This window comes from Erinaceus europaeus, chromosome 15 (assembly GCF_950295315.1).
Source record: "Erinaceus europaeus chromosome 15, mEriEur2.1, whole genome shotgun sequence".
Taxonomy (NCBI): Eukaryota; Metazoa; Chordata; class Mammalia; order Eulipotyphla; family Erinaceidae; genus Erinaceus; species Erinaceus europaeus.
In genome coordinates, this window is record NC_080176.1 from 19,462,287 (window position 1) to 19,487,302 (window position 25,016).

At 52.8% G+C, this 25,016-nt stretch overlaps 1 protein-coding gene across 7 annotated transcripts in view; it reads left to right on the plus strand.

The window, feature by feature from the left end:
* Positions 1–202: 202 nt before the first annotated feature.
* SETD1A (SET domain containing 1A, histone lysine methyltransferase) overlaps positions 203–25,016 on the plus strand; it is a 30,035-nt gene continuing 5,221 nt past the window's right edge. Inside the window, exons 1-13 of one of the 7 annotated variants that reach the window (XM_060173092.1) lie at positions 203–341; positions 1,116–1,280; positions 1,375–1,470; positions 3,085–3,355; positions 4,994–5,109; positions 5,310–5,539; positions 5,825–6,686; positions 6,807–7,595; positions 8,058–8,234; positions 8,337–8,424; positions 10,358–10,515; positions 10,605–10,692; positions 14,567–14,899. In XM_060173092.1, coding sequence (XP_060029075.1) covers positions 1,131–1,280; positions 1,375–1,470; positions 3,085–3,355; positions 4,994–5,109; positions 5,310–5,539; positions 5,825–6,686; positions 6,807–7,595; positions 8,058–8,234; positions 8,337–8,424; positions 10,358–10,515; positions 10,605–10,692; positions 14,567–14,899 — 3,358 coding nt within the window. In that variant the 5' untranslated portion in view covers positions 203–341; positions 1,116–1,130. The other 6 variants (XM_016191277.2, XM_060173095.1, XM_060173093.1 and 3 more) reach the window with 6 other exon arrangements.

The following is a 25,016-nucleotide window of genomic DNA, read 5'->3' on the forward strand; positions in this document are numbered from 1 at the left end:
GCCAGGAAGGGGCCGAGGAGCGCGCATCCTGTGCACCGATTCGCCCCGCCCGCCTGGCGAATCTGCGCCGGCCAACGCGCCACTCGGTCTCCCGGCTCTGGCAGGCCGCCTCCCCTCCGCCCCGCCCCCTTTTCCTCTGGGACTAGTCGCCGCTTTCGCCGCCGCCGATTCGCCAAGGACCCCAGGCCGGAGCCGCTGGATACTCGCCGTGAAACCCAGTCTCCGGGGGATGCGGCCCCTCTCCAGGCTCCCGGGGACACAGCTCTCGAGCCTTGCAGGGCGCCGACCGCGGAGAAGCTGTTCTCGGCCCCGCGGGTCTCCTGGTGGCGCCCATGGCGAAAGTGCGAATGTAGACGCCGTGCCCGCTGGGCCTCGCGCAGGTGGCGGTGGTGTTTGGTGCGCGCGCCGGGGAGGTGGTGGTGGGGGGGCGCCGCCGCCGCCACCGCTGCGGGGCCGGGTCTCGCGCTGCCGCCGCCGCCGCCTCGCGCCGCGGAGGTGCCGCGCGGGGTGGGGGGAGGGGGCGCCGCTCGCCGAGAGCGGGTGAGTGGGGCCTTGCCGCGCGTGCGCGGGGATGGGGGGCCCGCGCGCGCCGGGGCGGGAGAGGGCAGCGGCGCGCGGGGCCCCCACCCCCCGCCCCGATTCGGGGCCGGAGCCGGGTCTCGGGCTCGGTCTCGCGGTGTTTCCAACGCCCCGCAGCGGTGCCACCTCTCGGCCGGGGGATCGGGGCGCGGGGACGGGAGCGGGTGTGTGGGAGCGGGAGCCGGGCTCGGCCCGGGCCGCTGGCCGGTGAGGGGGCGGGCGGGGGCGGGGCCTGCCGGGGCGGGGGAGGGGTCTCGCTGGGGGCCGAGTGGGGCGCGAGCCCGGAGGGCGGGAAGGTGAGGGGGCGCGAGCCGGGCCCGGGGGCGGAGGGGACAGTCGGGAGCTGGAGGGAGAATGGGGTGTTGGGGTGGTCGAGGGTCCAAGGGCGACCCGGGGCGCTTGGGCTCGGGGTGGGGGGGGGCTTGCGGAAACCGGGGTGATGAGCGAGCCCCGGGCTGGGGCGGGGGGGGGGGGGTCCGCTCGCGAGGGGAGTGGAGCCCAAGCCTGAGCCCCTGGGCCCTGCTCCCTCCCACCAGGGTAAATGAGCAGCGATGGATCAAGAAGGTGGGGGCGATGGGCAGAAGGCCCCGAGCTTCCAGTGGCGGAACTACAAGCTCATCGTGGATCCTGCCTTGGACCCTGCCCTGCGCAGGCCCTCGCAGAAGGTGTACCGCTACGACGGAGTCCACTTCAGCGTCAACGTGGGTGCCGCCCGCCGGCGGGGTCTCGCAGTGGACTCGGTGTCCAGCCGCCTTCCCCCGGCGCTTACCCCTCTACCCCTGCTTTCCTTCCTAGGACTCGAAGTATATACCCGTCGAAGACCTTCAAGACCCCCGCTGCCATGTCAGGACTAAAAACAGAGACTTCTCCCTCCCTGTCCCCAAGTTTAAGGTATGTGTGTCTGCTGGTGTCCAGGTGGGGCAGGCCTTGCAGGGTGTGGAGGCTGCAGGCTGTGCGGGGAGCACAGCCAAGTGACAGGCGGGGCCGCCCGGTTGGGTTGTCGTGAGTGTCAAGATGGATTTTTCTATGCCAAAAGGCACCCCGACTTTCCCCTTAACCCTACAGAAAGGGGTGCAAGTGTGTGTGTGTGTGTGTGTGTGTGGATGAGCAGTTGAAAGATGCAGCAGGGCCAAGTTCTGTTTCGTGACCTCTCACAGTGCACCCCGTGGTGCTGACCTGGTGCGGCACCCCAGCTTCTCAACAGTTGCGGGGGAATGACACAGCCAGGGGCTCCAGCCTGGGGCCCTCAGAGCCTTACGCTCGGCTTTGGCCTTTGGGTATTGGTTAGGTCTTGACTCCTCCGAGCAGTTCTGTTCCCCTGTTTAGGGAAAAAGCAGGTGATTCCTTCACCATTTTTAGTCTTAATTCTTTCTTTCCAAGTTAACTGTTTGCAAGGTGCCCACACGGCTATTTTTTCACTTGGTGCACTTTGCCTGGACAGTGTCTTTCTCACCTGTGAGCCACCTCGATGACTTCCAGATCTCTCACTTCCAGCCCACATCAGTCTCTTGAACTCAGGATTTCTATATCTGAGGGAGGAACCCGATCTACTGGGAGACATTGCCGGCCTCATAAATACAAGAGATAGAAAGGAAATCGTACTTACGTCTTAATTCTCTTCTCTTTCCACTGATGAATGATAGCCCTTCTGAACATGCTGGAAACCTGGGAGTCAGCCTCTGATTCTCCTTTATCTCTGACGTAATGTTGTGAAATCCTGCTGACGTCTTTCTCTAAATGTGTTTTAATCTTTCTGTTTCTGTTGCTATCTCTAGTGCAGACTGTTGTATTCCTTTTATTTCTTTGGTTCTGCTCTTACTTTATAGTACACACTGTCATCACTGGTCTGGGGGTTTTAACTGTTACTTTATTTCTGTCATCAGATCCTGGTCTTGTGTGTTAGCACATGGAAGTGTTACCCTGGCCAATCCTCTCTTCTTCCTTAGTACTGCACACCTGCGTCCTATGCTGCTATACTCTTTAGTTCCTAGAAACATGTTGCGTCCTTGTCATTTTTGTAAACTCCCGTTTTTCTGAAGAGCCCACCACAGGTGACGTCTTTGTGAATTCTGCCCTGCTTTCTGAAGAAGGGTTTCCTCCTCCAGGCTCCCTAACACCCCGTCTACACCTCTGCTGACTCTTGAGCCACTATTGTGATTGTGTCTGTCTGCTTGGCGTCCCATTCTGGGCAGGAATCTTTCCTCCCTACCTTTGTCCTAGTGCCCTGTCCATGGTAGTCACTTGAGAAGAGTTGCAGTAATGAATTATCTTTTACTAGTTCCTTCTGTGTACGCTTAGTCCTCAGTTTATACAGTTCTTTTGTGATTTGTTAGAGCTATCCCATGGGGAGGAGATGTTTTGGGAAGTGGAGGGCTGACATTGATAGGTCCCTCCTTGGGACTCCTTTTACCATTCCCGTGACCTTCCCAGCCATTCAAGTGTCCCTGGGTGCACATGGTCAGTGCTGAGACCCTGTTAACGCCTGTCTTCTCTACATCTCCCCAGCTGGATGAATTCTATATCGGACAGATCCCCCTCAAGGAAGTGACTTTTGCAAGACTGAATGACAACGTGCGGGAGACCTTCCTGAAGGACATGTGCCGGAAGTATGGTGAGGTGGAGGAGGTCGAGATCCTCCTGCACCCGCGTACGCGCAAGCACCTGGGCCTGGCCCGCGTGCTCTTTACCAGCACCCGGGGAGCCAAAGAAACGGTCAAAAACCTCCATCTTACCTCCGTCATGGGCAACATCATACACGCTCAGCTGGACATCAAAGGTGAGGTCTCTCTTGCCTGCTGTCCAGGGTCAGGCCCCAGCAGGAAAAAAAAAGTGCTTGCAAAGGTCCTTTGGGTCCGCACAGGTGATTCCTGCTGGAACTCTTGAAGCCAGATGTATTTCTGAAATCAGGATTCGGAAAGAGATGTATTTCATATGAGGAGAGAGAAAGTTCCACATTCAAAAGAGAGAAGCCAGGGCACCACTGTGGTACATGAGCCACTGAGGGTTGAACCAGCAGCCTCGGGCATAGTCGGTCGCTCTACCAGCAGAGAGCTAGTTAGTTCTCCAGCTGCTGAAGCCAGCATTTTACAGAGGATTTTGTGTTTTCTTCAGCAGGGTGGAAGCAGTGCCCTGTAGTTGAGTACCTGGGTGTATTTGTAAGACAACAGGAATAAAGATGATAGTAAGTAGCCCAAGCTCAGGCTGGGCTTCCTTATTAAGGAGCGATAGTAAGCAGTGGAGACTGTGTCCTGCTGTGCAGAGGCCTTTAAAGGAAGCAGCTGTTGGTTCCCATTAGCCTGTTTGCAGGTGCAATTGAGGACTAGTAACCTAATAACCTGTTGTATCTCTTTGTTTATTTACTCATCGGCACCAGGTTTATCATTGTAGCTCAGTGCCTGCACAACGATTCCATCGTTCCTGGTGACCATATATTTATTTTTTATTTCTTTTCTGATAGAGACAGAGAAATTGGAAGGAGAGAGACACCTGCAGCCCTGCTTCACTGCTCGTAAAACTTCCCACCTGCAGGTGGGGAGCGGGGGCTTGAACCGGGGTTCTTGTACACTGTCACACGTGTGCTCTACTGAATGTGCCACCACCCCTGCCCCTCAATCTCATGGTTCTTAAACTTTGCATTCCCTTCCTCTCCCATCATTTGTTTTATTTATTTTTATTTTGACTGTACCACTCAGTTCTGGCTGCTGGGTCTCAAACCTGGCACTTTTCACAGGCCAGCAAATTCTGTGCTGTACTATTTTGACATCTCCCTCACTCCAGTTTTTGAGAGGTTAGGTAACAGGCATAAAATTCAACTGTGGGCTGGGTTTTTGGGACTTTCAAGTTGCTATGTTGTCACCTTCCACTTCTAGGGTGAAGAGCACGTCGGGCTCTTGTACTCCTGTACGCCTGGGTCTGAATTCAACTTTGCCACTAACTCTGACTTTGTGCATATCGGTTTTCCTTAAGTCTCTACAATCAGGGTACTGAGGCTTCACTCGCTTGGTGATTGTCCAGTGTAAAGACACACATAGGTGTTTTTCTAAACAGAAATGTCACACAGTATGTTGCCCGTGGTTGTTTTGGGTAGGTACGCAGTATGAGGTTTGAAAGTAGTGCAACAACCAGGGTATAAACCCCCAGTTTGCCATCAGTGCAGTAGTGCTGCAGGTGTCTCTCTCTCTCTCTCTCTCTCCCTTTTTCTCGATCCTCCCTCAAAATTGTCTCTTTCTGTCCAGTAAAAAAAAAAAATACATATATATATATATATATATATATTTAAATATATAAACTTTCCAAATAAGGGCTCGAAAAAATAGTAGGAGACGTGACACCCGAGAAAGACACAGGAAAGAGTAGCACTTCAGGACAGATTTGCTTCGTTCACCTGACTGTTGGCTTCCTCTCCTCCCCCCAGGACAGCAACGAATGAAATACTACGAGCTGATAGTCAATGGTTCCTACACCCCTCAGACGGTGCCCACGGGGGGAAAGGCCCTGAGTGAGAAGTTCCAGGGTGCAGCTGCCGAGACGGTAAGCGCCTGTGGTTGCCACTGCCCTGCAACGTGCCCTCCTGCTTGGAGCAATTCTGATTTCACAGCAAACTGCAGGTAGAGCTGCTGAGAGATGCCTGGACACTGTCAAAAGTCAGGGGGCTGGGGCTCTTGGTTCAGGCCATGGCAGGCTGTCACACATGCCATTGGTCCTTGAGCTCTCTTCCTCTCTGCCCGCAGACTGAATCCCGCCGCCGCTCCTCCTCTGACACGGCTGCCTACTCGACTGGCAGTGCTGTCGCGGGCACTCCTGGCAATGGCACCCCCTGCTCCCAGGACACAAGCTTCTCTGGCAGCCGACAGGATACCCCATCTTCCTTTGGCCAGTTCACCCCTCAGTCATCCCAAGGAACCCCCTATACTTCTCGGGGCAGCACCCCCTACTCTCAGGACTCTGCCTACTCCAGCAGGTGCAAAGTAAACACCCTCTGGATCCCCCCAGATTCTGGGGGTGGCCCCTGGGAAGGAAGAACAGCCCTGTAAGAGGGATCAGCTTCACTGCTCTGTGCCTTTGGCCATCAGACTCCTGTCCTCGGCTTCCTCTGTGTCTGGGAACCCCTTCAGCCCTTAACTACTCTGTCCGGGTCTCCCCTTGGGGCTGTGTGGAGGAGCTTTGGGTGTTGAGAATCCAGACTCCGGGGTCTGGGGTAGGCAGAGACTGAGCCCAGCTAACGCCATCTGCGCTTTCTCTTCAGCACCACCTCAACCTCTTTCAAGCCCCGACGGTCAGAGAACAGCTACCAGGATTCCTTCTCCCGCCACCATTTTTCTGCATCTTCAGCCCCCACGACCACGTCTGCAGCCATCCCTGTCACCACCGCAGTCACCGCCGCGTCCTCTTCCTCCTCCTCGTCCTCCTCGTTGTCTTCGTCATCCTCCTCCTCCTCCTCGTCTTCATCTTCGTCCTCTCATTTTCGTGGTTCCGACTCTAACTACCCTGCATATTATGAAAGCTGGAACCGCTACCAACGCCATGCTTCCTACCCACCCCGCCGGGCCACCCGAGAGGAGCCCCCGGGCGCCACCTTTGCTGAAAACCCAGCCGAGCGCTTCCCGCCGTCCTACACCTCCTACCTGCCCCCTGAGCCTGGCCGGCCCGCCGACCAGGACTACCGGCCTCCTGCCTCAGAGGCCCCACCACCAGAGCCCCCAGAACCTGGTGGAGGTGGAGGCGGTGGGGGGCCCAGCCCTGAGAGGGAAGAAGCTCGGACCTCCCCTCACCCGCCCTCACCTGCCCGCTCAGGCTCCCCAGCCCCTGAGACCACCAACGAGAGCGTGCCCTTCGCTCAGCACAGCAGTCTGGACTCCCGCATCGAGATGCTGCTGAAGGAACAGCGCTCCAAGTTCTCCTTCCTGGCCTCAGACACCGAGGAGGAGGAAGAGAACAGCAGTGCGGGCCCCGGGACTCGGGACTCAGGGAGCGAGGTGCCTTCCGGCTCAGGTCATGGACCCTGCACGCCCCCTCCGGCACCGGCGAGTTTTGAGGATGTCGTACCTGCGGGGAGTGGGGAACCGGGGGCTGCCCGCGAGTCTCCAAAGGCCAACGGACAGAACCAGGTGAGGTAGGGGTGGGGGGCAGGTAGACGGGGCTAGATGGGAGTGTGGGGACTTGAGGATAAGCCCTGGGACAGGCTGGTGCTCTCTTTAACCCCCCCCCCTCCGGGCTCCCCCCCACAGGGTTCTCCATGCTCTTCAGGAGAGGACATGGAGATCTCGGATGATGACAGGGGCGGCTCGCCCCCACCGGCTCCCACACCCCCCCAGCAGCCTCCGCCGCCTCCCCCACCGCCCCCGCCGCCCCCTCCCTACCTCGCTTCCCTGCCCCTCGGCTACCCTCCACACCAGCCTGCCTACCTCCTCCCGCCCCGACCTGATGGGCCGCCGCCACCCGAGTACCCGCCGCCCCCGCCGCCGCCACCCCCCCATATCTACGACTTCGTGAACTCCTTGGAGCTCATGGATCGGCTTGGGGCTCAGTGGGGGGGCATGCCCATGTCCTTCCAGATGCAGACCCAAATGTTGACTCGGCTCCACCAGCTGCGGCAGGGCAAGGGCTTGACTGCCGCCTCCACTGGCCTCCCTGGAGGGGCCTTCGGGGAGGCCTTCCTCCCCTTCCCGCCCCACCAAGAGACACCCTATGGCTTACCCTATGCTCTGTACTCCCAAGGGCAAGAAGGCCGAGGGGCATACTCTCGGGAGGCCTACCACCTGCCCTTGCCCATAGCAGCCGAGCCCCTGCCCTCCTCCTCCGTCTCAGGAGAGGAGGCCCGGCTGCCTACCAGGGAGGAGGCTGAGCTGGCAGAGCACAAGGCCCTGCCGTCGGCTGGCACTGTGGGCCGAGTGCTGGCCACCCTCGTCCAGGAGATGAAGAGCATCATGCAGCGTGACCTCAACCGCAAGATGGTGGAGAATGTGGCCTTCGGAGCTTTTGACCAGTGGTGGGAGAGCAAGGAGGAGAAGGCCAAGGTGAGGGCGTTGCCCGGGGCTCCACTGGGGGAATCTGGCCTCTGGCTTCTCCAGGCCACACAGCTCGGCCTAGACCTGAGCAGCAGGAGGCAGCAGTGGGGCAGGGAGCCGGGAGCACACGGAGTGGTGGGAAGGCCCGGGCCTGGCAGCCAGTAGAGCATGGTCTGGGCGCTGCTGCACACTCACCTGCTGTGGAAAAGGGCTCTGAGTCTCTCTGGGCTTCAGTTCCTCCTTCTGAGAACAGGGAGCAGTAATAGCTGGCCCGAAGTGTTTGAAGTGAGTGAGCAGGTCTCTGAGCTCAGTGGGTGTGAGGGGCTCGGCGGGGGAGGCGTGGCGTAGACGTGCGTCCAAACCGGAGTGAGTAGATGCATTTTTCTATTCCTGGGGCCTGGGGGTAGTTCTCAGGCAGGAGGCAGGAGGGAGCACCTGGGTTCTGGGGCTTAGTCCCCCTGCTGCCTGCAGCCATTCCAGAACGCAGCCAAACAGCAAGCCAAGGAGGAGGATAAAGAGAAGACAAAGCTCAAGGAGCCAGGCCTAGTGTCCCTCGTCGACTGGGCCAAGAGCGGGGGAACCACGGGCATCGAGGCCTTCACCTTTGGGTCTGGGCTCCGAGGTGCCCTGCGGCTGCCTTCTTTCAAGGTACACTCTGGTCTTGCTTGGCAAGGTGGGGAGAAGGTGAAGGGCTGTCTGGGAACTGGCAGTGTTTGCCCTCTGCACAGACCGTTTCTCCCCACGCCTCAGGTAAAGCGAAAAGAGCCATCAGAGATTTCAGAGGCCAGCGAAGAGAAGAGGCCCCGACCTTCCACTCCTGCCGAGGAAGACGAAGATGGTGAGTGAAGGTGGAAAGCTGCTGAGAGCCTGCCAGGGAGGCAAGAGGCAGGGAGAGAGGGCTGAGGATGTCTTCAAGGCAAGTTTGCCCGGTAGAGATTTTGGCCCAGGGTTAACACAGGCAGTTTTGGGAGGTCTGACTGGGTCAGACAGGGTTGGAGTTGTGATGATCCCATCCCCCCCTCCAAAAAAAAAAAAATTGGTTGTCTTTGGGGCTTTATCTCTTTAGGCTGACTTTTTCAGAAAGAGACAGAGGTAGAGAGAGAGTGAAAGAAACCACAGCATGAACCGAAGCTTCATTCACTTTAGGAGGTGGGGCCTAGACTCGAATCTGAGCAAAGCAGTACTGTATCCAAGTGAGCAATTTTTTGCTGTCCTCCTCCGTTTTCTTTATTTTTTATGGGCCCAGCACACCTCTGCTGCCCAACTCTGCTTCTTTGTTTTACTTATTTATATATTTTAAAAGATTTATTTGTTTATTCCCTTTTGTTGCCCTTGTTGTTTTATTATTGTAGTTATTGTTGTTATTGATGTTGTTGGATAGGACAGAGAGAAATGGAGAGAGGAGGGGAAGACGGGGAGAGAAAGAGAGACACCCGCAGACCTGCTTCACCGCCTGTGAAGCGACTTGAACGGGGACCCTTAATGCCGGTTCTTGGGCTTTGCGCCACGTGTGCTTAACCCGCTGCACTACCACCCGACTCCCTATTTTTTAAGATTTGTTTATTTATTTATTTTTTTATTCCCTTTTGTTGCCCTCGTTGTTTTATTGTTGTAGTTATTATTGTTGTTGTTGTTGTTGTTGTTGTTGGATTGGACAGAGAGAAATGGAGAGAGATGGGGAAGACAGGGGGAAGAAAAAGATAGACACCTGCAGACCTGATTCACCGCTTGTGAAGCGACTCCCCTGTAGGTGGGGAGCTGAGGGCTTGAACTGGGATCCTTACGCCAGTCTTTGTGCTTTGCGCCACCTGCGCTTAACCTGCGCCACTGCCGGCCTCCTGATTTGTTTACTTACTATGAGAGACCAGAACACTGCTCAGCTCTGGCATACGACAGTGCTGGGAATTGAACCTGTGTATCCTCAGATGTCTGAAGCATGGAAGTCGTGCTTTTTTTAAAATTATTATTATATTTACATATTCACTTTTGTTGCCCTTGTTGTTTTGTTGTTGTTATTGATGTCGTCATTGTTGGATAGGACAGAGAGAAATGGAGAGAGGAGGGGAAGACAGAGGGGGAGAGAAAGACAGACACCTGCAGACCTGCTTCACCGCCTGTGAAGCGATTCCCCTGCAGGTGGGGAGACGGGTTCTCGAACTGGGATCCTTACGCCGGTCCTCACACTTTGCACCACATCTGCTTAACCCACTGCACTGCTGCCCGACTCCCTGTTCTTATTCATGTACACCAGTTTCCATTTTTTGTTTTATGTTGTGCACCGATTCAATGATGGTTGGTAACTTCAGCATCTCTAATAGAATCCCAGAGTTTCAAGGTTAAACGGGTCGCCTGTCCACGTTTGCTATTGAGTGCACAAGATCCTGCTCTGACCTTCTGGCCCGTTTGTCTGAGCCCACACCCTGGGTCCACAGCTTACATGGCTGAGACACTTCCTTGTTGACTCAGATCATCACCCTACAGCCTCGCTGGTTTTAGTATTGTTTTCCTGGACCAGGCCTGGCCAGTTAGCTCTCTCTCCCACTCCAGAATGGTGACAGAGGAAATGGGTGTGATGAATTTCATACCATGTAAGATAGGAAGTAACAGGGGTTTCTGCGTTTCTCTGCCGAGCCGCTCCTCCTGTCTGTGAGTGAGCTCTGTCTTGGGAGGCTGTCGGGCAGATGAGCAGTGGTGAAGGCAGAATTCTTGTCACAGCGGGCTGGTGCTGACTGTCATGTTGATGGTACACTGCCCTAACTCACTGTGTCTAGACCCTGAGCGCGAGAAGGAGGCGGGAGAGCCAGGACGCCCGGGGACCAAGCCCCCAAAGCGAGACGAAGAGCGAGGCAAAACCCAGGGCAAGCACCGCAAGTCCTTTGCTCTAGACAGCGAGGGGGAGGAGGCGTCCCAGGAGTCCTCCTCGGAGAAGGTGAGGGCCGGAAGCCTGCTGCTGCCCACGTTCCTCCTCCCCACCCCCAGCCCTCCTCCTGTGAGTCCCCACTTGCCACTTTCCTTAAGGATGAGGAGGACGAGGAAGAAGATGACGAGGACGAAGACCGTGATGAAGCCATGGACACTGCGAAAAAGGAGACGGAGGTGTCAGACGGTGAGCAGAGGCAGAGCAGGGCGCAATTCCAGCGTGGCGGGGCACGGGGATTCAGCCACCTCTCCTGCCCTGTCCGGAGCCACACTCTCCTGACCTTATCCGCCACCTGTGTCTCCCCAGAGCGCTGTCTCATTCACACCCTTTAGCACCCTCAGCCCAGGCAAGCAGGGGCTCCCACACCCAGACCCTTTGTCCTGTCTCCCTCCGCTGCTGATGTGTGTGGCTCTCCTCTGAAGACACCCAGCAGAGCTTCCTTTCTTTCTTTCTTTCTTTCTTTCTTTTTTTTTTTTTTGCGTGAGCACTACTCAGTTCTGGCTTATGACGGTGTGCGGTGTGAGGGATTGAACCTAGGACCTGGGAGCCTTGGGCATGAGAGTCTGTTTGGATAACCATTATACTATCTCCTCCAGCCACAGAGCTTTCTTATTTCTCCAAATCATGAGAACAGGAGCCTGTGTCTTGCCGGTTGTGGATATTGCCAGACTGAGCTCCCCTTCCCTCCCCCTCTCCTCCCCTCCCCTTCCCTTCCACTCTCTCTCTCTCTCTCTCTTAATATTTTGTTTATTTGTTTATTAATGAGAGGGATAGGAGGAGAGAAAAAAGCAGACATCACTCTGGCACATGTGCTGCCAGAGACTGAACTCAGGACCTCCTGCTTGAGAGTCCGATACTTGATCCATTGTGCCACCTCCCAGACCACCCTTCTCTCTTCCCTCCCCCTGCCCGCCTCCTTCTCCCAGAGCAATGCTTTAGTTCTGGCTTATGGTGGTACGGGGAATTGAACCTGGGACTTTGGAACCTCAGGCTTGAAAGTTTTCTTGCGGAGCCACCATGCCGTCCCTCCGCTGCCCCAGATGGGGCCTTTTCTTGGCGCGCTGGTCAGCCTTTAAAGTCCAGCCACTGAGCGGTGCCTCCAGTTCCCCTCCACAGCTACTGTCACCAGACAGTTCTGTTCATTGAAGCGTGTTTTTTTTTAATTCTATTTATTATTGAAATCGAGGGGGTAGGGGAAAGAGAGGCAGAGAGACACCTGCAGCCCTGCTTCACCACTCGTGAGGATTTCCCTCTGCAGGAGGCCGCCAAGGGGCTTAAACCTGGGTCCCTGCACATCTTAACGTGCACTCAGCCAGGTGTGCCCCCACCTGGCCCTTCTTTAAGGTCTTGTGTACATAGTGTAGTCTTTCATTTCACCCGCTTGTTCAGAGATGTATAGTGAGCTTCCACTTAGCGCCGGGTAGCGTTTGGAGCTGTTGGGGAGATACGTGTGCGCAGAGCCGCTGTGGTTCTGTGATCACGTGGAGGGAGTGGAGATTTGACAAACAGTGAGTAGTACCCTAGATAGAGATGCAGCCTCTAAAGAGGAAAAACTAGGTTAATGGGGCAGCGTGGGGGCAACTGGGGAAAGACGAGCTCTTCTATGTGATGGTCAGGGCACCGCGCTGAGGCTGGAATGCTGAGCACAGTGATCTGGGGGCCTGAAGCAGAGGGCAGGACCACCTGCTGAGGAGGAGGGAGGGTGTAAAGCCCTGCACACCCGCTGCTCAACAACTTTTATTATTTTTTAATTGTCTTTTTTATTTATTGGAGAAAGACAGCCAGGAATTGAGATGAGGGGGGAGATAGAGAGGGAGAGAAGCAGAGAGACAGGGAGTCGGGCTGTAGCGCAGCGGGTTAAGCGCAGGTGGCGCAAAGCACAAGGACCGGCATAAGGATCCGGGTTTGAACCCCGGCTCACCACCTGCAGGGGAGTCGCTTCACAGGCAGTGAAGCAGGTCTGCAGGTGTCTATCTTTCTCTCTTCCTCTCTGTCTTCCCTCCTCTCTCCATTTCTCTCTGTCCTATCCAACAACAATAATAACTACAACAATAAAACAACAAGGGCAACAAAAGGGAATAAATAAATAAAATAAAAAATATATAAAAAAAAAGAAAGTTATTAAAAAAAAAAAAGAAGCAGAGAGACACCTGTAGCCCTGCTTCACCACTTGCGAAGCTTCTCCCCCCCTGCAATTGGAGACTGGGGGTTTGAACCCTGGTCCTTGTGAATTGTAACGTGTGCTCAGTTAGATGCACCGCCATCCGGCCCCTCAGCAACTCTCTCTCTTTTTTTAGATTTTGTTTATTTAATAATGAAAAAGGAGAGTGAGAACCAGACATCATTCTGGTACATGTGCTGCTGGGGATCGAACTCAGGACCTCATTCTTGAGAGTCCAGTGATTTATCCACTGTGCCACCTCCCAGATCACCTTCAGCAAGTCTCTCTCTTTTTTTTTCTTTAATATTTATTTATTCCCTTTTGTTGCCCTTGTTGTTTTATTGATGTCGTCTTTATTCATGTCGTCATTATTGGATAGGACAGAGGGGGGAGACAGACACCGGCAGACCTGCTTCACCGCCTGTGAAGCGACTCCCCTGCAGGTGGGGAGCCGGGGGCTCGAACCGGAATCCTTATGCCGGTCCTTGCGCTTTGCGCCACGTGCATTGAACCCGCTGCAATACCGCCTGACTCCCAAGGAAGTCTCTTTTATCATCGACAACTCCATGGCCAGGGAGGTAGCATGGTGTCTATGCAGCAAGACCTTCATGCCCGCCGTGCTCTCATCCTAGGTTGAGTTTTTTTCCCCACCTGAATGTTTCTTGAATTTGCCAACAAACTTTCTGTTTCTACAAATCCTGCCTTTCTCCTAAAGAGAGGGAGAGGGGAGGGGAAGAGAGACACCTGCAGACTTACTTCACCACTCATGAAGCCTGTGCAGGTGGGGAGTGGGGGCTCAAACTGGGTCTGCGGGCATGGTAACTTTGAGTGCTCAGCTGAGTGAACCCCCCCCCATTTTCTTAGTCCTTTAGCTGCTTTACCTGTGAGTGCCTCGCATTAGCCGCTGCGGCGCTGGCGCTACACTTTAGAAGTTTTACCGTCTGCAGACGCACACACAACGCACTGTGTCATCGGCTTTTTTTTTTTTTTTTATTTGTTCCCTTTTGTTGCCCTTGTTGTTTTATTGTTGTAGTTATGATTGTTGTTGTTATTGATGTCATCGTTGCTGGAGAGGACAGAGAGAAATGGAGAGAGGAGGGGAAGATAGGGGAAGAGAAAGGTAGAAGCGACTCCCCTGCAAGTGAGGAGCCCGGGGCTCGAACCGGGATCCTTAGGACAGTTCTTGCGCTTTGCGCCACGTGCACTACACCCGCTGCACTACCGCCCGACTCCCTAATATTTTTAAATATTTATTTATTCCCTTTTATTTGTTGTTGCTCTTGTTGTTTTGTTGTTGTTGTTGGATAGGACAGAGAGAAATGGAGAGAGGAGGGGAAGACAGAGAAGGGGAGAGAAAGACAGACACCTGCAGACCTGCTTCACTGCTTGTGAAGCGACTCCACTACAGGTGGGGAGCTGGGGATTCGAACCCAGATCCTTATGCCGGTCCTTGTGCTTTGCCCCACCTGCACTTAACCCACTGCGCTACCGCCCGACTCCCCACACAGTGTCCTCTAAGCTTTTACCCCGAGTGTGTCCTCCAGGCTGAGTCTGTGAGACTTTGGGGAAGGGTACAGTACCTGGAGCAGGTTCCTGCCCCTCTCCAGCTGTACCCTGTTCTCCTCACTTTGGTGCCCATGGCCCGTGTCTGCTGTGTGGGATCCCACTTGTCCTTCCGGTTTCCCTGCCCCAGTGCTCCAGGCAGAAGCCAGGCCTTCCGGCTCCCTACTCCTCCCTCCTGAGGGTTAGCATCCTGTGAACTAGTCAGGTGCATTTCTAACTCCTTGAGAGTAGGACTTACTGGCTCTTAGAACGGAGCCCAAGATGTCCCTAGCAGTCAGCGTGACAAAGTGAGGGGTCTTTGCCTGATTTGCCTGATTGCCCCCTCTGGATTTCCAGGAGAGGATGAGGAAAGCGATTCGTCCTCCAAATGTTCTCTGTATGCCGACTCAGATGGTGAAAATGACAGCACATCAGACTCCGAGAGCAGCAGCTCGTCCAGCTCCTCCTCTTCCTCCTCCTCTTCATCATCGTCGTCCTCCTCCTCCTCAGAGTCTTCCTCTGAAGACGAGGAAGAGGAACAGCCAGTAGCTATCCCCTCAGCATCACCACCCCCCAAAGATGTCCCTGCACCCCTGCCCACACCTGTGGAGGAGCCTGCGCCAGAGAGGCCTGCGGGCTCCCCCGTCACACCACTCCCTGAACGAGAGAAGTCTCCACCGAGACCCACAGGTAAGTTGTAAGGAGATGATCTGATGTGTGTGTGTGTGTGTGTGTGTGTGTGTGTGAGAATCATGGAGTTAGTTGTATGCAACATTGTTGGGAAAATATACAAAGTTGCATAAAAGTCGCTAGCTCTTGTGTGCTGCTAGATCAGGCTGTGTGGCTGTTAAGGAGAATAGAAAGCTCTCTTCCCAAGGAGTTAGGCAGAAATTCCCAGTATAACAAATTCCTTCTGTTTATTTCATGAGGTCAGAGTGTTTCATACAAGAGAGAGGAAGAGAGAAAAGCCAGAGCACCACTCTGGTGCATTGAACCTTCAGCTTCAAGCAGGCAACTCCTGAGTTCTGTTCTCAAAGCTGAACTACCTTTTAATCATTTTATCAGAGAGTAAGAGACACAGGGAGACCAAAGCACTGCTTGGCTCTGATTTATGGTGGGGACTGAATCTGGGAGCTTAGAACATCAGTTGTGAGGTTCTTTTGCAGAACCATTATGCTGTCTTCCCAGCCCAAGCCCATTTCTTTCCTTTTTTTTTTTTTTTTAAGATTTTATTTATTTATGAGAAAGATAGGAGGAAAGAGAAGGAATCAGACGTCACTCTGGCACATGTGCTGCTGGGGATCGAACTCCTCATGATTGAGGTCCTCATGATTGAGAGTCCAAAGCTTTATCACTTCACCACCTCCTGGAACACTGTATTTTTTTTTTTTTTTAAAGATTTCATTTATTTATCAGTGAGAAAGATAGGAGGAGAGAGAGAAAGAACCAGACATCACTCTGGTACATGTTCTGCCGGGGATTGAACTCAAGACCTCATGCTTGAGAGTCCAGTGCTTTATCTGCTACACCACCTCCCGGACCACTTTTTTTTTTTTTAAGATTTTATTTATGTATGAGAAAGATAGATGGAGAGAGAAAGAACCAGACATCACTCTGGCACATGTGCTGCCAGGGATCGAACTCGGGACCTCATGCTTGAGAGTCCAAAGCCACCTCCTGGACCACTTTTTTTTTCTTTTTTAAAAGACTATTTATTCATGAGAAAGATAGGCAGAGAGAAGAGAAAGAACCAGAACCAGACATCACTGGTAGATTGTGCTGTTGGGGATTAAACTCTACCTCATTTTCGAGAATCCAAAACTTGATCCACTGTGCCACCTCCCAGACCACTTGATTTCTTTCTTTCTTTATAAATTTATTTCCTTTTTGTTGCCCTTATTTTTTATGGTTGTTGAGTTATTATTGCTGTTTCTGTCGTTGGATAGGACAGAGAGAAATGGAGAGAGGAGGGGAAGACAGAGAGGGGGAGAGAAAGACAGACACCTGCAGACCTGCTTCACTGCCTGTGAAGTGACTCTCCTGCAGGTCGGGAGCCAGGGGCTCGAACCGGGATCCTCACGCTGGTCCCTGCGCTTTGCATAACGTGCGCTTAACCTGCTGCGCTACTGCCCGACCCCCTTTCTCTTCTTTTTTCTTTTTTTCTTTTTTTTTGCCACTAGGATTTAGCTGGGGCTTCTCGTCTGCACAATTCCACTATTCTCCTGGGAGACTCCCCCTCCCCCTTATATGTAGAGAGTAAGAGACAGGAGACATACGGCACTGCTCCTTCTTACCATGTGTGAAACCTATACATGAAATTCCCACATGGTAGTGAAGTGGTCAAGGCCAGGTGTGCACTCTACCAGGTGAACTGTCTCCCAGCCCCAAACCTATTTCTCTCTTACTCACTCATTCATTCATAACACATTTGCCCGCAGAACCAGAGCATCCCTCTGGGGTCTCATGCTCACAGGCCAGGCGATTTACCTACTGAGCTACCTCCCAGGCTGTCCCAAGTCTATTTCTTTTTGTCATTTAAAAAAAATTTTTATTTACTAACAATAGAGAGAACCAGAGCATCACTCTGACACGTGGGATGCTTCCGAGTTCAGTGCCCTATTCACTGCACAGCCTCCTGGGCCCAAGCCTCTCCCTCCATTTATTTATTTATTTATTTATTTATTCCTTCCTTCCTTCCTTCCTCCTCTTTTTTTTTCTTTTTTTTTCTTTCTTTTCTTGATAGATAAAGACATTGAGAGGGAAGGAGAGGTAGAGAGAAAGGGAAACACCTTTAGCAGTGCTTCACCACTTATGGGGTGGGGCGGCTGCAGGTGGGGATTTCGGGCTTGAACCTGGGTACTTGCTCAGGAGCTGTGTGTGCGGTGCGTATGCCGCCACCCAGTGCCCCCAGCCCACTCCTTTCCTTCTTTTCTCTTCTCTTCACTTTCATTGTTACTTGCCACTAGAGCTAACATCGGGCATTGGTGCCTTGATAACAAATCCACCACTCCTGGTGGTGGTCACCCCCCTCCCCTTTTTTTTTAATGGGAGCAGAGGATAGAGAAGTAGAACGAGTAACACCTGCAGACCTGCCTTACCGCTTGTGAAGCATCCCTCCCGTAGGTGGGGGTGGGGAGGAGCAGGGGGTCGAGTTGGGGTCCTCACGCATAGTAACGTGTGCGCTTCACCGCGTGTGCCACTGCCCGGCCCCCTCAAGCTTTTTTTTTTTTTTTTAAGACAATTTAAATTTTTTATTTTATTTTTACTATCTTTATTTATTGGGTAGAGACAAGGCAGAAATCGAGAAGGGAAGGGGGGAGGGGGAGAGAGACAGAGACACCTAAAGCTCTGCTTCACCACTTGTGGAGCTTTCCCCCTGCAGGTGGGGCCAGGAACTCAAACCTGGGTCCCTGAGCATTGTCACATGTGCGCTCCACCAGGTACGCCACCAGCCGGCCCCTCAAACCTTTTTCTTAATGTATGACAGATATTTGCAGGTGATTAAATGGTCACATTGGTAGCAAAGGACTTTTTTGCTTAGAACTCAGTTTGATTTTTGCTTTTCCTTTGTACAACAATAATAACTACAATAACAAGGGCAACAAAAAGGAATGAATAAATATTTTTTTTAAAAAAAAGCTTCTGGTCTATAGAGAGAGACAGTTGAGTCCTAAGTGAGAATCTGTGATTAGGGGGTCAGGCGGCAGCACAGTGGGGTAAGCCTACATGGCGTGAAGTGCAAGAACCAGTGTAAGGATCCCAGTTTGAGTCCCCAGCTCCCCACCTGCAGTGGCATCACTCACTTCTCCAGCGGTGAAATAGGTCTGCAGGTGTCTTTCTCTTCCCCTGTCGTCTTCCCCCCTCAATTTCTCTCTGTCCTATCCAACAACAATAATAATAATGACAAGGATAAACAACAAGGGGAAAAATAGCCCCCAGGAGCAGTGGGTTAGTAGTGAAGGCACCGAGCCCCAGCAGTAACCCTGGAGGAAGAAAAAAAAACCAACCAATCTGTGATTACCAACTGATAAGCGAAAGAAAAGGACAGACAACACCAAGAACTTAAGGTGCACTGTGGATAGCCTCCCTCGAACTGGGCCTGAACTCGGGCAGAGCCCGCAGGCCGGAGTGGTAGATGTATGCAGCTGGGGAGGTGAGCGTGGGTCTGCTTACGCAGACTCAGTGGGCCATGGCCATAGAGATAGCTCACTTGGAGTGGTCCGGGAGGTGGCGCAGTGCTAAAGCTTTGGACTCTCAAGCACTAGGTCCTGAGTTCAATCCCTGGCAGCACATGTGCCAGAGTGATGTCTGTTTTTTTCTCTTTTCCTATCGTTCTTCATGAATAAATAAAATCTTTAAAAAAAAAAAAAAAGAAAAAAATGGGCACAGGGTAGATAGCATAACGGTTATGCAAACAGATTCTCATGCCAGAGGCTCCAGAGTCCCAGGTTCAGTCCCCCGCACCACCATAAGCCAGAGCTGAACAGTGCTCTGGTAAAAAAAAGAAAGGAAGAAAGAGAGAGCTCACTTGGCTAGTGCCATGCTCGAGACCCGGGTTCAAGCCTGGCCCCCATAGCATAAGAGGTAGTTTCAGTGTGTTATCTTTCCCTCTTTCTCCTCCTCTCTCTCTCTTTTTTAAGGTTTTTTTTTTTTTTCCCAGAGCACTGTTCAGCTCTGGTTTATGGTGGTGCAGGGGATTGAACCTGTGGCTTTGGAGCCTCAGGCACGAGAGTCACTTTGCATAACCATTATGCTATCTACCCTCTGCCCTTTTTTAAGTATTTTTTTCTTTTCCTTTTTTTGGAATTTATTTATTCATGAGAAAGCTAGGAGGAGAGAAAGAACCGGACATCACTCTGGTACATGAGCTGCCAGGGTTTGAACTCAGGACCTCATGCTTGAGAATCCAGTGCTTTATCCACTGCGCCACCTCCCGAACCACTCTCCCTCTCTTTTTTAAGGGAAATTGAGGGGTTAAGGGGAGTAGAGCTAGACACCTGGGGGACCGGGCAGTGGCACACCCGGGTAAGTGCATATAGTGTGAAGCGCAAGGGCCCACACAAGGATCCAGGTTCGAGCCCCCAGCTCCCCACCTGCAAGGGGGGAAGCTTCACGAGTGGTGAAGCAGGTCTGCAGGTAGCTATCTTTCTCTCTCTGTCCTATCCAATAAAAATGGGGAAAAAAATGGCTTCCAGAAGCAGTGGATTCATAGCGCCCTCATCAAGCCCCAGTGATAACCCTGGAGGCGGGAAGGAAAAAAGACACCTGGAGTTCCCCTTTACCGCCCCGGCTGATGAGGACCCGGGATTTAAACCCAGGTCCTTAGTACATTGTCGTGCAGGTGCCCTGCCCCTTTATCTCTCTCTGAAAAAGTTGATTCAAACAAGTGAAGCCTGGAGATGCCAAAAAGACAGTCAGGGCAGGGTAGGGATTTTCGGTCTCTATTTTGAAGGCAGAGGGCTGGCATCATGCTTGTTTTCTGAAGAAGTGGATGCCTGCAGGGAGGACTTGGAGAGGGGCCCCAGTTCCTGCAGGGAGAGTAAGAGGCCGCTGCAGTGGGCTGGCAGGATAGATAGCTCACCCAGACAGTGCCCTGGCTTTGTCACCAGCGTGACCCAGGTTCGAGCCTGGCTCTGCCACAGTGAAGGATGCTTCAGTGCTGTGGTATCTTTCTCTTAATCTTTTATCTCTGTTTTTATCTGGAGATGGGGGGCAGTCACCTAGAATTTGTGAAGCACCAGTAACGGGGGAAAAAAAGAGAGAGCCCTTTATGTATTCATGAAGAATGATAGGAGAGTGAAAGAAAAAGTCAGACATCACTGGCACATGTGCTGCCGGCGATAGAACTCAGGACCTCATGCTTGAGAGTCCAGTGCTTTTATCTACTACACCACCTCCTGGACCACTTTCTTTTCTTTCTCTTTTCCTTTTTTTTTTTAATATTTATTCCCTTTTTGTTGCCCTTGTTGTTTTTTTGTTGTAGTTGTTGTTGTTATTGATGTCGTCGTTGTTGGGTAGGACAGAGAGAAATGGAGAGAGGAGGGGAAGACAGAGAGGGGGAGAGAAAGACAGACACCTGCAGACCTGCTTCACCTCCTGTGAAGCGACTCCCCTGCAGGTGGGGAGCCGGGGCTAGAACCGGGATCCTTACACCGGTCCTTGGGCTTTGCGCCACATGCGCGTAACCCGCTGTGCTACTGCTTGACTCCCACGTTCTTTTCTTTTTAAGGCTTATTTATAAGAGAGAGAGAGAGAGAGAGAGAACCAGAACATCACTCTGGCACCTGTAATTCCAGGCATTGGGTTTGGGACCTCGGACTTGAGAGCCCGATGCTTTGCCCACTACACCACTGCCCAGGTTGCAGATCTCTTGCTCTAGGGCCTTACTAGACCTGATCTGAGGAGCAGAAGCCACACGAAGGCCTCCTAGAGCCACAGTGCTTAGTTCTGGCCCAGACCCCACCGCTGGGGCGGCTCCGTGCCATTTGGTTTCAGCCGCCTCTCCTGACCCCACCGGGTAGCAGAGGAGCCTGCAGGGTCACGGCACAGTCGGGGTGCTCTTGTTCTCAGAGCTGGAAGGCAGGGGACAAGATTGCCCCTCTGGAGAGTGTGCCTGCTTTGTTACGGGTACCACCCAGGTTCGAACCCACCCAGCCCCCAGCACACTGAAGGAAGCTTTGGTGCTTGGTTTCTTTCCTTTTGTGTATCCCGCCCCCAAACTACTCAAGTATTTTTTCACTAATCAGGAGAAAGAGGAGAGAGCCAGGGCGGGACTCTGCCATGTCTAATGCTGGAGATCAGACTCTCCGTCTCATGCTTGAGGCTCCAACACCTTGTCCACTACGCCACCTCCTGGGCTGCTATCTTGGTCTGCTGGAAAAGTCAGCCTGAGCAGAGGAGCTGCAGCGATGATCAGAGAGCCTCACAAGGAGGGCCGGGCTGAGGTGCACCTGGTTGGCGGCGCCTATTATCACGAGCAAGGACCTGGGTTGGAGCCACCACTCCCCACTTGTAGGGCAAACTGTTTTTTTTTTTTCCTCTTTGATTTTTTTTTTTTTTTAATTTTTATGTATAAAAAAGGAAACACTGACAAAAACCATAGGATAAGAGGGGTACAACTCCACACAATTTCTACTACTATGTATCCCATCCACTCCCCTGATAGTTTTACTATTCGTTTCTATTTTACTTTATTTGTTCCCTTTTGTTGCCCTTGTTGTTTTATTGTTGTAGTTATTATTGTTGGTGTTGTTAGATAGGACAGAGAAATGGAGAGAGGAGGGGAAGACAGAGACGGGGAGAGAAAGATAGACACCTGCAGACCTGCTTCACTGCTTGTGGAGTGACACTCCTGCAAGTGGGGAGCCGGGGGCTCGAACCGGGATCCTTAGGTGGTGCTTTGCACCACCTGCGTTTAACCTGCTGTGCTACAGCCCATCTCTCTTCTTCTCCTCCTCCTCCTCCTCCTCCTCCTCCTCCTCCTCCTTCTTCTTTTTAAATTTTATTTATTTATTATTGGATAGACACAGAGAGAAATTGAGAGGGGAGAGAGAGACACCTACAGCCTTACTTCACCACTCATGAAGCTTTCCACCTACAGGTGGGGACCAGGGGCTTGAACCTGGGTCCTTGCACACTGTAATGTGTGCACTTAACTAGGTACACCACCTCCTAGCCCCACTTCCCTATTCTTTATCCCTCTGGGAGTGTGGACCTACGGTCATTATGGGGTGCAGAAGGTGGAAGGTCTGGCTTCTGTAATTGCTTCCTCGATTAACATGGGCGTTGACTGGTCGGTCCGTACTCCCAGTCTGTCTCTCTCTTTCCCTGGTGGGGTGGGGTTCTGGAGAAGCAGGGCTCCAGGACACATTGGTGGGCTTGTCTGTCCAGGAAGGTCAGGTTGGCATCATGTCAGCATCTGGAACCTGGTGGCTGAAAAAAGAGTTAACATATAGAAGGACAAACCTTAAAAAAAAATCTTTTTATTTATTTATTATTGGATAGAGACAAAGAGTTTGAGAGGGCAGGGTAAGATACAGAGGGAGAGAGACACCCACAGCCCTGTTTTACCATTCTGAAGCTTTCCCCCTGCAAGTGGGGACCAGGGGCTTGAGCCAGGATCCATGAGCACTGTGATGCGCTTAACCAGGTGTGCACTTAACCGGGTGTGCACTTAATCAGGTGTGCCGCCGCCTGGTCCTGGGGCAAGCTTCATCAGCGGTGAAGCACATAGCAGGCGCTTCTCTGTCCTCTATATCTCGACTTTCACTCTCAATTTCTTTCTATCCTGTCAAATACTGGGGTGTTGGAAATGTTGTGTATTTTTTCTGTTTTTTGTTTGTTTGTGGGTTTTGTTTTGTTTTTTTTTGCCTCCAGGGTTATTGCTGGGGCTCAGTGCCTGCACTACAAAGCCACTGGTCCTGGAGGCTATTTATTGTTGTTATTGCTGTTGGATAGGACAGAGAGAAATCGAGAAAGGTGGGGAAGACAGCAGGAGAGAACGACATCTGCAGACCTGCTTCACCGCCTGTGAAGCAATCCCCCCCTGCAGGTGGGGAGCTGAGGGCTCGAACCAGGATCCTTAAGCCAGTCCTTGTTCTTTGAGCCATGTGCACTTAACCCACTGCGCTACCACCCAGCCCCCTTTTTTCTGTTTTTCTATGTAAAAATGTGTTGTGACTTTTCCAACAACCTAATAAAATAGAATTGGAGAGGATGGCCATTGGGAGCAGTAAATTTGGTATTAAAATTTTAAAAAAGAAACTAATTAGGCACTTGGTCAGAAATGTCTAAGACTCTCGAAAGAACTGCAGGTTGAAAAAGTGAGGAGATTTGAGAGGAGTGGAAGTGTGGATTTGGAGGACATTGGGTAAGAGAGAAGAGGCCCGAATGAGCCTTACAGTCTTTGAGCTGGGGATTTGGATCGGGCTGTCAGTGGCCCCAGCAAGATGGGAGGGATAGCAGGGAGGCTGACTGTCAGAAGGAGGGTGTGGTTCGTATCACCAGGACACAAAAGAGCTTGTGAGATAGGGAGGAAGTCTGTTGGGTCCGGCCATTGGGCGGGCATTGGTGGGGTGCACCAGCTTCAGTTAAGAACTGTGAGACCCAAGCCAAGTGGGGTGCTGAGGAGTGAGGGCAGGGGCAGAGATCTGGGCTTCTACAAGGATGGGCGGCCTCCAGGCTGTCAGATGCCATGCTAGGGAACAGTCACGGGACCCACTTCTGTGAGCCAGACGTGCCATGTTGCAAAGCCGTTTTCTCACCTGATTCTCTCAGTATCCTTAGTACTCCCGTTACACAAACGAAATGCCCGAGGTTACTCAGCTGGGACTGGAGGGCGAGCAAACACAAGAATGTGGGCTTGATGGACGGCTAGTTCTTCAGAGCAGGTGAGACTTGAGTGGGTTCATACGTTAGAGGGAAGAGCGAGCAGGAAGACGGATGAGGACGAGATTGAGAGAGAGAGAGAGAGAGAGAAGTCTTGCCACAGTGGGACCTGGAGATGTGGGGTATGCACCCTGCTCCTCACACAAACCTCTCCAGGAGCGGGGAGGCGGGAAATGGGCTTTCATGCCCACAGACCCTTTTCACTCTGCATTAGGAAGGCCGTTTTCTGTGTGTGAGGAGCTGAGCGGAGTCACTCCAGAGGTGACAAGGTCATGGCTGGGCTGGTGGGGGGCAAGGTACAGGGTGTGAAGGAGGTGACTGGAGGGGTGCGGATCTGGATAAACCGGTGGGCATCGGAGTCCCCTAGGTAGATGGCGAAGGGACGGAAGGTCTCGGACAATGGCTTCCTTGGTTTTTAGAGACTGATGGGGAAACCCCAAGGTTCCAAGGACACAGCTATACAGAAGGCTGTGTAGCCTGGTGGCAGGTGCCTGAGAGGGAATAGTATGTGGTGGAAGGAGCCCCATGACAGTTATCAGGTCCAGGGACCCGAACGCTCTTGGCACCTGCTTTTCTTGTGTCCACCTGTGTGTTGGATCCTTCTTTTCAGGGAAGTTTCTGGTTGGGCTGGCTTGGGGCAGGTAATCATCTGTTAATAGTGGCCAGGGGCAGGGGTGGGGGCATGTCATGCTGGAGAAGCAGTACCATCTGGGACTTGTGTTGACTGGGGCCAGTACCCCAGAAGTTGTCTCCCATGTGAAAGGGCCAGGTTTCCTTGAGGAAGATGTGTGAGAAGCTGAGCCAGGAGAGGAATTCTTTCTCAAGAGCCAGGCTGCACCAGACAGCAGAGAGTTCAGGTATTAGGACACAGGCTGGGCATGGATGCTGGCTTCCTAGTGTGGGTATCCTGAACCCTGTGGGACAGCAGGCTGGGGCACCAGATGGAGGCTGTGGACAGGCATGGGTCGCGGCTGTCTGCTCAGCACAGGCCTTGTGCCGGCGCCCTGCCCTCTGAGGCGGGAAACCCCAGAGTCCTGTTGGGAGACCTTTAGCGTGGCACAGGACAACAGAGAAAGACATGGACTCAAGGCTGCCCCGGTGTAGGTCTTCTGTCATCTTCTGCCAGTCACGGCACCTCGAATGACTGTTACTCCGTGTTTCAGATTCCTTATCTATAAGATGGGACTAGTAATAACTCCCACCTCATAGAGTTCTAAGGATCACATGAATTTTTCTGTATAAAAGGCACTCTCCCCCCACCCCCCACCCCAGGGTTATTGCTGGGGCTCAGTGCCTGCACCACGAATCCACTGTTCCTGGAGGCTATTTTTTCCCCTTTTGTTGCCCATGTTGTTGTTACTGTTGTCAGATAGGACAGAGAGAAATGGAGAGAGGAGGGGAAGACAGAGAGGGGGAGAGA